This window comes from Stegodyphus dumicola, chromosome 2, assembly GCF_044657685.1.
Source record: "Stegodyphus dumicola isolate Sdum_Otavi_A_Nest chromosome 2, ASM4465768v1".
NCBI lineage: Eukaryota > Metazoa > Arthropoda > Arachnida > Araneae > Eresidae > Stegodyphus > Stegodyphus dumicola.
The window spans coordinates 66,368,583-66,381,793 of NC_140769.1; the positions used below are offsets into that span (position 1 = coordinate 66,368,583).

At 34.4% G+C, this 13,211-nt stretch overlaps 1 protein-coding gene across 3 annotated transcripts in view; it reads right to left on the bottom strand.

Moving 5' to 3' along the window:
* LOC118183743 (SH2 domain-containing protein 3C) overlaps positions 1–13,211 on the bottom strand; it is a 333,243-nt gene that overhangs the window by 36,184 nt on the left and 283,848 nt on the right. For all 3 annotated transcript variants that reach the window (XM_085810737.1, XM_085810739.1, XM_085810738.1), the window contains 2 exons: positions 8,385–8,451; positions 1,335–1,580 (listed from right to left, as the gene is read on the bottom strand). In XM_085810737.1, the coding sequence (XP_085666863.1) occupies positions 1,335–1,580; positions 8,385–8,451 (313 nt within the window). The remainder of the gene's footprint in view (positions 1–1,334; positions 1,581–8,384; positions 8,452–13,211) is intronic.

Below are 13,211 nucleotides of genomic sequence, written 5' to 3' on the forward strand. Positions count from 1 at the left end.
AACATTTCCAGGAATCTTCGCTTTCGGGATAATTGACATACAGTCAAAAGTCGTTAATCCGGACTCGTCGGGACTTCGGCAATTCCGAATTATCGATTTTTCCGGATTATAGATCATCAGTTTAAATCTGGTAAGATGGCATGCAGAAATTACAAAATTAAAAATATGAAACCGTAATTTATGAAATAAAGAACAATTATGATCTAAAGGGTATCAAAATTTACAAAAAGAAAAAGCTTAATATTTATTTGTTTACTTTATTAAACATTTCTTTCAATGTAAGTTGCTTCGTTTCATGTGATAATACTTTCTCTTTAATTCTATTCAAAAGACATAATTTCTTGTTTAGTTACGCCGTTCAAGTCCGCTGTTCAAGTCCTATAATTGCTGTGTTGAGAATACCGACTAATTTGTCAATCGAAATGTTTTCGTTTTCAATAACCTCTGGGTCACTTTCTTCACTATCGGAAGCGAATTATTATGACGAGGAACTTGATTTAAATCATATCAAAGACGGAGTACATCGAGATGAAATACTTAGTAAGGAATTATAAGTCAAATAAAATAAAAACATCTGCCCTGAAGATAAGGATAGTGCTGACAGATCAACTTCCAATCCGCGGCGTGAAATTGATAAACAGATTTCGGATTTCAAAACATACATTCGCTTTGTAGATACAAATTACATATTAGTAAATATATATCGGAAATTCTATTTGACATAATCGAAAGTTCAAGCTTACTTTTATGAAATTGCTCTAACAGTCTGCAAAAAATAATAAGCCGGATCCAATTCGTAGATTAAGGAACAACGCAATCTGCAACATTAACTGAATTAGATAATTTTAGCTTGCCTCCGTTACACATTACACGCGCATGCGCACAAACATATTCGCAGCCGTAAAGGTCTTACGCGCACTCGTAAACGCCTGTGCGCATGCGTGAACGCAACGCATGCGCAGAAAGTTTGTAGCTTTGAGGTCCGGATTATGGGTGTCCGAATTAACGACTTTTGACTGTATTAACTTACGCAAAACTAGTTTTTTGTTGATCCTGTGCACGATAAAGCTGCAAGAGAGAAATTCCCGTCAGCGTCGCAAAATGTTTCGCGTATGTGGGAGGGAAATAGCTTCCAGCGGGACTGATTCAGCTAGAAACCCTCCCTTTAAAACCAGTGTTGGGAGACATGGTTTCTCGGGAAACTTTCTTCTAGCGCCATACACTGCTACATGTGATAACCCCATTAGCTAACTGAGGTAATATTAACCTCAACAGAAATTTATAATCTGTCTGCAGTATTCTCTAGACTACAAGAGTGAATTTCAACTTTTTACCTTATTTATGACAAAATGAAGAGATGTTCCTCTCCATCGGCAAGTGAGAACATAGTCTCCAGGCCTGGAGATACAATCTCGAATGAGAAAATCACCTTCCTCAGACATAAGTTCCTCAGCTCTGGGCCGAGGAATTGTGCCATGATACCACGCGTGGCTTCTTAAATCGTTGTTATCTAAGCTAAGTTCCCATTCGAGAGCCTTTTTTAGTTCTTCCGGAGAGGCTTCTGTACCAGTGAGTGGTTCCTAAAAAGCAAAAAATGAAATTAGACTGGCTCGTCAATAAAGATAGACTGATATATAAATAAAGAAATTAAATGAATTCTTTTTCATTTCATGATAATGAAAGTCTCTCAAGATATCTAATTCAAGGAAATGCAAAAGAATACATACTGAACATCTTCAATCACTTTGCAACACATTTTCTCTCCCCTACAAAAGTGTACCGGATATATTGCACAGCACAAGTTAATGTAATTTTTTACCAAAATGGGAAGTTCTCTGTGACATAATTTATCATGAAATAATTAAAAATTAAACAGCAAAAAAATTAAGCACTTATGGAACATGAAATTAACTGTATGAATACAGAAACTACGGTTGACAAGTTAGCTTTTGCTGATGCTGATAAAATAGAATATATTGCCAATGCAGATGAAGAAAACTAGGTTTACCTTTTAGGAAAACTCATCGAAAAGGATATTTTATGATAAACTAATTTCAGTGTTGAGAAAGTATTAAGAGTTTCAAATTAATGCCACCAATACAAAGTTGATGTGAAGAAATGAAAGCAAAGAAATTCGATTGACAAAAATACAAAAAATATTAAAACGTTCTTCAGTATGACTTGTGAGGATGCATTAATGAAATTACACACTAAGTTCTCAAAAACAATCCGATTTTATACTATGATACCTCCATCCCGGTAAAAACATTACCTAAGATTCACGCTTTTACATCCTTCTTCTATAAATTAATTATTTCTTCAACGTTCATAACCACTCTTTGGAAAATCCCGCACGTCTTTATGTCTATAACAAAGCCCAGATATAATTAAGAATCCAGAACTGCCTCAGAAAAACTTGGTAGTTAATCTTAGTAATCTGATAACCCTACACAAAATAAAACTACAAATTACAGATATTCATTCATTTACCCTCGAAAAACACATATTATTTCAAAAATATGAAATTTTTTAGAAATGGATAAAAGAAGAAAGTGATTTCGGTTAAATCGAAATTTTAGCTTTAAAAATACACCAGGGCCGATATTGAGTATGAATTTAAAAAAAAAAATAGTACAGTTTCTAATGCTAGCATGTGCATCTACAGGACAGATGCGTCCCCGCAATCGGCTAAGTAAGAAAATTGTAAATTTTTAACATCGCGTTGGCATATTTTGATAAATAATATTTGGTTTAACACACCAATACTTACGTATCATCTCGTCGATCGTGAGACTGTCGCCAAACAGCCCGATTTAGCACCAAATCTGGATAAGCGTGACGTAACAACACATGCGTAATATCTCTGTTTCCGTCTCATGTAATCCCGATTGATTCTCGATAAGCCAAGTTTTGTTTTTGTGAATAACGATTTAAATTAACTTTTATTGCGGCATTTTTTTCTTGCATGTTGAAAACAACGGTTAAAATTTGGAACCTGCCTTCTAAAGAACAGCAGGCAGTGGATTTTTAGCCCAAAGGGCCGTTAGTCCAGAAGGGCTGTTAGTCTCGAAACGGCATTTTGCGTCAAATCACTATAAACGGCTGTATCACTTTTCAAACTGTTGCCATCAAATATTATCGCCTTGCATAATACTTAAAGAAATTAAATAATGAAGAATCTGCATGAATGTATGTATGTTTCTCGCATTTTCCAACGATACCCCTGGAGCCATCCAATTTTGAATAACGGAGTCTCCACCAGAATAGAGGCACCTGGAAGCCCGAATCTTGAATTCTGAATTTGTTTTATTATTATCTGTTTCATGTTTATATATATATATATATATATATATATATATATATATATATATATATATATATTATCTGTTTCATGTTTTTTTTTTGTTTTATTATCTGTTTCATGTTTTTTAAACAAATTTTTGATTAAGAAACTCAACGATTTCTGAGCCAGCAGAGGCAACATACTGTAGGCAATAAAATATTTTTATCTCCAGCGCAATCTCTTTTTAACGATCGCCCAAAATGATTTGTTAAGTTTTTTTTTATGCTCTCGCTGAGCTTGCAGTCTACCAGTCTGTTGTTGCACTCACTCCCGCTAGCTTTATTGTTAAGTACCATTTTCTTCGCACTTACGCCATATAAGATTCAACAGCAAAATTACAAACATTTTCAAAGCACTATAGCAGCGTATGTTTAGAATTACCGATGCAATGTTAAGTGTCGGTACACTGTTGCGTGCGTACGGGTTCGTAACAGATTGAATGCGCAAGTCCGATTAAAAAGTTAATAAAATTTATTCTTATCAGAAAAAATAAAACAAAATGCTGAAATTTTTCCTTACAGATATTCGTACAGTATCACAATATATCAGTGTAGTTATATTTTAAACTACTAAAACGTTAAATAGAACACAATTCAAAGTACAGAGAAAGCAAATCCGATCTCACCGCGAATTCGCTACAACAAACAACAACAGTTTATATAAACAACTGAAATGATATGATAGACAGGCTTTTATAAGGTTTTTAATCCGTCACGAGAAGCTTCTAGTAACTTCTCAAGGTTTCTGGAAAGCAAAAGAGTACAGTTACAGCTAATACGCAATTGCATTATTTCAAGTTAAATATAAATTACGTGATATCTATTTATTAAATGCTCTTGAATTTTTACTTTTCGGCGTAGCTTTCTCTTAAAACTCGCCATGCGCTGAATTACACATTGCAATAAAACAACGTTAATTGCAATTCTACTAGAAATAGCCAACTAAATACAAAATCCGTAACAATATGTTTTTCTATTTTCTTCAGTCTCTTCTCAGTTCATCATATTTAATGTTCAGTTTTCTCGGGGGGAGGTGCGTCTTTTTTTAGAATTAACAATTTGTGTCTTAACTTTATTTATTAGATATTATGTCCTTCGCATTTACGTGACATAAAGTTCAGTTCAACAGCACAATTACATAATATTTAAAAACAGCATACATTTAAAATTTTCGACAGACAGTCTCGCGCGCTGGAGATGAAAATACTTTATTCCGTACAGAGTTGTCGCTGCTCGCTTTCAAACCGTTGAGTTTGTTAATCAAAAATTTGTTAAAGTTTTATAAAATATGAAATATAAAATTTAGAATTCAAACTTCGGGCTTTCAGGTGCACATCTTCGGGTAGAGGACAACGTTATTCAAAATTTAATGGGTCTAGGTGCCGTCGTTTTTTCACAATGTGAGGAACATATGTGAATGGAGATTCTTCTTTAATTTCTTTTAAGATGACATAGGGCCATAGTATTTAGTGGCAACAATTTGAAAAGTGATTGGCCATTAGTAGTGGACGACGGAAAATCCCGCTTCAAGACTAATAGCCCATGCGGGCTAACGCACTTTTCGGCTAAATAATATATCGAATGTAAAACGAAATGCGTCGCAACACTTTCTAGAGCCCCACAACATTTTGCGATTTTATAATGATGTTTGTCTGTCTGTGTGTGTGCAAATCTGTGATGATTTTTCGCCCGTGATAACATTTATACGAATTAAAAAATTTCTGTTTTCTGTACTTAAGTTTCCTATATTCACATAAAGAGTTGATTAGATTTTGGGTAAAATTGGACAATCATTAAGTGAAACTTTACGGGAAGTCCATAACAGTCTTTAATGAGCAACCGGTGTGGTTGGAACTTTATTTGAAGCTCATAACAGTTTTAATGAAAAACTATATTAAAGTATAATAGACTTTTAAATCAATGGGAACAACATACCAGATTTTGGCTAAAACTGATAAACCAGCTCTAAACAGACTTTCTAAACAGATACTTGAAGTGCAGTATCTGTTTACAAAACAGTGCTCTAAACAGATACTTGAAGCTCTAAACAGACTTTCGTAGAGAACAACAACATATTATATTTGTAAGTATTAAATGTATTCTTGCAGTTATGATAAATGTAACGAGAATAAGTTCATTGTGAAGACATGTTCTCGTTATGAAGCAATTAAATATATTAGCATTAATCCTTAATGAGCGAATCACTTTTCAAATAAAAGGATGCTGCCATCAAATCCTATTGTTATGAATAATTTTTAAGGAAATAAAATAGTAAATATAAATAATATATCGAATATATCAAATACAAAAAGAAATGCAAGAAATGCATTACAACATTTAATGCTCTATCAGGAATTTTAAAAATATGCTGCTTTTAAAAATTTTGTGATTGCTAAGCCGTTACAATTTGGATACATTTGTGTATCCAAAACATTATAAGACGAGAGAGATATTACATATTATGATCGATGCGATATTTTTTTTTAAATACGCATGAAAACTGATGTGCACATGAGCTCGTACAGTTAACATTGTCCATCGTATGGGAGAATAGAATAATAAAAAATGAGTAGTGTTTGTAATTAAAATTGAGCCATAAATTTAATAAACAAATTAACTTATATTTAAAAATAATCAACCTGAAGTGACAGTTTACATAAAGATCGTTGATTTCCGCCGATTCCGAGTCTTAACATGGAATTGAAGGGAAGTCAGGTGCTGGCCACATCAGTTTTCTTTTAAATTAAAACAAAATATATATACAAAATTAATGTAATCTGTTTTTCATATTTTGGGTTCATTTTAACGCCGGAAACAGTTCTAAGCTGAACGGTGACAACAGGCTCCCTAATTGCAGAATTAAAACCCAAGAATTCCAAACACAGAACGTAAAATTATATATTTAAAAACAACTGTTCAAAACAACAAAGTTAAACAACAGAAAAGGAAGAATTTTATGTAAAATTACTTCATCATGAACTAACGCCACGTGGAGATATTTTTTCACTTACTGAATGCAGAAAACACAGATGGTGAAGAATTCAATATGCAGCTATGCAGAGAAAATCAAAAACACGGCAGTACTCGCTACATCGCTTTGCACGCAAAGATTTAAAATTATATCACCAATATTTCCTGCCAAGTGGCAAAATTCTGTATTTTGCCAGGACATTCGAGGTATTTAAAAATAGACTTCCCAGGCAAGCAAAATGATACACACTGCCAACACCATTTCCAAAATATAATTCGAAGTAAAAATCATACTTTATTTTGTGAGCTCATGCTTTACAAATTAGTTGACAAAGTATTTATTCTCATCTAATCTGCCACCAGACATAAGAGTTTACTAGGCACTAGGCAATTAATGTGCACCTCGCCGTCCAGGACATTCTATTAAGACGGACTCTTCAGTATTTGTTAACATCCCGGATGTTGGCAGAGTGGAACCATAAAGCAGGCATTTAACTTTCCCTCCAAAATGACAGTTCCGAATGCTTCTAATTATATCATTTGTCAAATAATGCCGTCTCACAATAGAAAAGAGGTTCATGACCTTAAGTAAATTATAAAGAGGCAGTGTACGTAACATGAGAATACAATACTTGATGAGTAACAGAACTCACGTCTCGTTTCCTTCTCCCATTGCATATGACAAAGTTGTTAATGCTAAATGCTAAAAATAACGGAGTTTAATTGTCGAGTGTTTCCAAAATTAGAACTGAGATATGAAACGTAAGCAAGTTTTGGTACGAGTTACAATTTGTAATTTTAAGTAAAATCATATTCAGTGAATTTAAGTTTCATTTTTATGTAAGTCAAAATAACGATGTTCCAGTGAAAAGGAAGATGATTTTTAACCATCTTGTACACAGGCACTCTCTGACTTAGATGATTTGACTTTTTTAATTGCAAGAAAGTGCTAGATATTCAGTAGAAACTATTCAAGTTCTGAATCTTCAAACTGTATGATCAAAATTTAAATGTCAGTATCTTTTAGCAATTATTTCAAACCCAGAGCCCGAATCAGCAGAGTCGTAGCTAGGATTTTCAGCGCTCAGGGACAATTAAAGATTTCGCGCCCCCTACTGCTTGCCAAGGATGGAAAACATTTAATTTTAAAATGTCGCAGCATCAGTTTGGCGCCCCTTGGATTCTGCGCCCGGGAACAGATGGCCCCCTTGCCCCCCTCTAGCTACGCCCCTGCGAATCAGACAGCTGGACTCTAGACATCGCGTTCTTTCAAAGCTAAGGATACAAACTGGGTTATATATTGGCACAGTATGCAGAATTATTTGCCATGGGAACGGATGCCAACATGAAAATCTTTCATACAGAAATTAATCCGTATTTACGCAATACACGTTGATAAAACGTAAAGCCATGCTGTTTAACAGCTAGTAGTAAAATCCGAGGCGAATTCTCCAGGACTTACCTGTTCTCCTATGACTGGACTTTACCAGTTTTAAAGACTTAACAGTTCTCCGATGGTCAAAAGACAGACACCATATGTCGATAGTATATAAAGTGGGAAATATTAGAAGTTTTCAAAAGTGCAAGCTGCCCATATGATATAATAATATGGCTTATATGTCGTCAATTTAGAAAGCTAAAGGCAACATTTAACGGTTTACGCTATTAAAATAAAGTTGTATTTCATACGATCAAAGAATTCCAGCGTATTCATCCATTCAGGAAATACACATTTCATTAATACTCTGCATGTTTCCACATTTCTTAACCTACAACAAAATGCAATAGTTAAATATCTAAAAAATGGCTATCATCTTGACTAAATTTTTAAAAGAACGCCTTAAGAAACAACTGGACAATCATAAAGTGTAAAATAAAATGTCCTCCAAACTGTAACATCCTGAAATAATGGGAAGAATCGTTTGGTTGAAGAGTGCAGATGCTGATCATTTCGAAAATTAAATATAAAAATATCCATCTAATATGGATTAACAAAATTTGAAGTTTTATTATGTGTATTACATAAATTCACTTGTGCAGATGGTTTTGTTATTTTTAATAAAATTGCTTACCATGCTGAATCGAGCACTGGACCGCCTACTCTCTGGGACACTATGCCTCGGCCCACGAAGACACGGGCTGTAATGAATAAGAAAGGATAATTATAAATAATTTTAATAAAAATAATTATAATTTTTTTAACCGAATAGAAAAAACTGAATCACTTTATCACGAACCAAAAATCAAACTGAAAGTTTTATGAAGTTAAAAGAAAAGTTATATTAAGTGCGTTTACATTCCAATACCATTCATTTCAGAAGTTGAAAGCAAGCCATAATGCAAGCGAAAAACATATTTCACTCTCTAACCAATTTCTAAAAGAATGCAAAAACAAATACTTGCAATCAACAAATTGCAAGCATTCGTAATATTTGTTTTTGCCTTAAAATGTAAATTATTTGTAGTATTTGTTTTTGCATTAAAATACAAACAAAAATAATACGAATAATTTTTTTATTATAAATGACCTCAAACACAGAGAACAAGAATTTGCGTGCTCTCTGCTGCGTACACCAAACACGAAAATAAATTTAAAAAATCAAAATGGATTAATATTTAAGATAAGTTATAGATATAGAAATCATCTATAACATAACCCTTCAAAGAATAATGGGATAAACACGATGTAACGCTAATCTTTTCCCCCCAAGATCAGTAATGCATTTTTCCTTATGATTTCATTATTTTACTGTGCTTTTGATCAAACATTTTTGCCAGTTACCTTGGCCGATATTTGATCAGGCCAGCAAAATCGGTCGGAAAAAAACTGACTGTATACTTCGTAAAATAAGAGTAATATTGAATAATGAGAAAACTAAGTATATAGTAATTCAACTACGAAATTTTACACTGCGTAAATTATATAATATATTGTGGCATTTATAAATGATAGATAATAAATATCATCATTTATAAATGACGAATATTTTGATTATTCTCTTATAGTATATAAAACGGCAGCATTTTAGATATTCCTCCTAATAAGCAAAATTATATTATAAATGTTAGGTTTATTTAAAGATTACGAATCTAGTGCTAAATACCGAAATAAAGATTTTGGCAAAATGACTCACTTTACCAAGTTTGCATTCTTTAGACCCATAATGCTTAAACCTACAGCACCCGATTTTTAAGGGCCCACAAATCCTCGTATAAGTTTTTATAATTCATTTTTTTTTCCTTCCACATATAGAACACATTGTCAGATAAAGAAAGTGGGCATTATGATCCCTGGAAGAAAGATGTGCTTGCAATCCTAGACTATTAAAATTCGGCCCTAGACTTCTAAATGTGCATTAATGCCAAAAATTCAATTTCGTTGGGTATAAAAAATAAATCCGAAAGTATTTAGATTTTAACGTCGCACCAGAGGATTTATTACTGCGCTCGTTGTTTACCAAGCTGCTCTTGGATTCACTCCTACTAACACAACTTTTTTTGTCTTTTTAACGTTATTATTAACTATCACTTTCTTCGCACTTACTCTACATAAACTTCACCAGAAAAACCACAAAAATTTTAAAAAATAGCATATCTTTAGAATTCCCCAAATAGCGTTAAATGTTGCCAAACACTTTTTTAGACCAGAAAGCTATTATTCTTGAACCTCACTTTTGAGTAGAATTGCTTTCGTTCTCCGTTTCACTTTTCAAATAACTATCCACTGGCACAGCCAGCAGCCTAATACTCGTAGTTACTACAAAAAAGAAAAAATATATATATAATGCTTCTAATAAATCCAGGCAGTGAACTCAGGGAGGGTTCAGGTAGTGCTTTTAAATCACTTTGTTTATAAATAAGAGCCAGATTAAATTTCAAATAAACATTATATACATACGCTCCGCCAAAAGGCAACAAACTGCGGCATGGAAGTTCAAAATATTCTTATATCGAATATACTATAGTTGATTACTATGCTTCTCAGTTTATTACGAACATTTCTGATCGACACACAAAAAGCTCGCACAAACAATTACACAATTTGTTTTACACCACACGCAGACAATATAATTCTAATCAACCCTTCTGACATACTTGGTTATATCGGCTCCCTCAAGACTAATAACACCTCTGGACTAAATGTCATCAGCAACAAGATTAAAAAAATGTGTCTTCGCTTGATATGGCGGCTAATTAAGTAAGATCATCAATTAATATCATACGGCTCCGTTGTTTCCCTAGATGCCTGGAAAACTGCAGCTATTACTACAGTTCCAAAACCAGGAAAAGAAGCAGATCAGCCTTCATCATTTCGGTTCAACCAGCCTTCTTCCAACTGAAGTAAAGCCGCTGAAGAAGTTATCTTACAAAATCTTCTTCAACCATCCAAGTAACGTAATAATTCCTCAAAAGTTTGGCTTCCGAAAATATGGTTCCGAAATGTCCAGGCGCGGTAAGATAGCTTCCCCGCAAAGCAGTTTTAGGGTTGTCCGAAAATGGCGAAAGAAGGCCGGGTTGCCACATTTGGCGAAAAATCGACCATTTGGCAACAAAATTGGCGAAATGCCATAGACGGATGGGGAACCTTTTGGAACGAATTCTTACTGGTTTGGCCCAGAATGTTCTCGAACACAATCCAAAAGCTATATAAACCCTGCTGGTATGCTGAGAGTCAGTCCGTGAGGAGTCCATCGGGTTGATAGTGAGTGCCTACTGCCGAGTTGTCGTCGAGTGCATCAAGAGTCTTTTAGTATATCCCAAGTTAGTGAATCGTCGAGTTTTGTCTCTGAGCTCCAGTAACCACTAAACCTAGCCGAGAGCTGTACTCTGCTGAGCACATGCTTTGCCGTGAAGCTGTCTTCACCGTTATAGCCCGATTGCCTGAAAGGCTGTGTCGCTGATTGTTACAGCGTGTCTATAGTAGTTCTTCGACGACTGTAAACGTGATATTGAAGCTTTCCTGAGAATACTGGCCGTTTTGATACTTCATCAAGTGTCGTCGTTATTCATTCCAAATCCGCACGAACCCTGCGCGTACGTAACTTAAAGGAAGAAACTAACGTAACAATATCATTCTACTAGTTATCAGTTGTTTCGTGTTGCAAAAAAATTTCAGAAACTACAGCAGAAAATTTACACTGAAGCTGTCTTTTTAGACATAGCTTTAAAGCGTTTGACCGTTGTTTATTTTCTACATAAACTCATTAACCTGGTTTCCCTGAGCACATTATTCCAATCTAACCGATAAGTTGTCGTTCGTGTTAATAATACATGTGCCACAAAAAGAAAAATCGAGGCTGACGTTTCGAAAAGAAGTTTACTTGGCCCGCTTCTTTTCAACTTTTACACAGATGATATCCTACAGGCAAATGACACTGCACTTACAATGCATGCGTATGAGATTGCAGCCCTCACATACAGTGAATCGCAAAGCTCAGCTCCGCAATAGTTACAAACACATATTCATGCAATTGAGTCTAACTGCCTGGAAGATTCAAATAAATGTGGTCAAGTCAGAACTAATCATGTGTACTTTCAAGATAAACATTCACAGCTGCATCAAAATGAATAATCCAAATATCCTCTAAGTTAGATATATTGTTGTTATCCTAGACAATTTCACATTTAAGCCTCACATAAAGCATATTTTCTCCAAATTTCATAGCCAATAAATCAACTTTTACCCCATTTATCGCCTGAAATAGCGTTTTTATCATTGATCGCAAAATATTCATTTATAAGACCATGTTACGTCTCATAATGATAATTTAAGCCTGCTCTGTCTGGGATTGTCTCAATAATTCTCATTTATTTAAAATCAAGGAACTGCAGATGCAACTATCACGCAAGCTATCGGTTGCCCCTGGTTCATTAGAAACACTATAATTCAGAAAGAACTCAATATTCCAACCATCACTGGCTTCACCGTAAAAATTTGAAAGAAATTCTACAAAAATATCGGAAAAATTAATAATTCGAGTAGCCCCATCGTGAACTATAACATTAATTCTACAGCAAAAAGAAAAAGGTCTACACCAAGTCCTCTAATCTCTATCCCATCGGTAGCTGCACTTTTAATCCCTAATTCTGTTTCATTTACCCAAGTATTAATTAAATTCTTGCTTGTAATTAATTTTTGCCATTTTATTTATTTATTTATTTTTACTGTTCGTTTTTGCTTTAATTTTCTTTACACCTCTCTTCCTTGCAAGCAAGTGATACCCTTGGCCAACCAGCAATCACCTAGAACAGAGGTTCTCAACCGGTGGTACGCACGGGAAAAATAGGTGATATGCAAAAAAAAAAGTATTTTTAAGTATTAAATTCAAAAATTAAAACCTTAACACCCTGATTGAATTTTTTCTTTAACACTCGTAAATTTATGCGACCTGAGCTTTGTTCAAGAGTGGTGGTGGTGGTAGTAGTACTTTGTGGTGGTGGTACTTAAGATTTTCAGTTTTTGTTAAATGGTACGCGTTAGACAAAAAGGTTGAGAACCCCTGACCTAGAATATTAACAGCAACGTCACCTCCCACGACCAATCTGTAATCAACTGCTTTCACGTGATCCAGCTTCACCAATCAACTTCTACATAGAGTACATAGGCCTCGTCTTCACCGTTAGTTCTTCACAGTAGCATCGTAGACATCGCTATGCTTATGTAAAGCTATGTTTATTTATATAAATCTGTGCACACAGGATAGATGTGACTTTGTTACACGGTGTTCCAGGTAACACTAGTTTCTTATTTAAAAAAAAAAAAAAAAAGCGCTGCAAAGGATTCCTGATTCTTTGACTACCAAGGCAACTAGATGTTATTGTACCTTGTACAGCTTTAATGATAAATATTCTTATATAATACTTCATAAACCCACCCTAGCGCCACTGCTGCTCAGTGG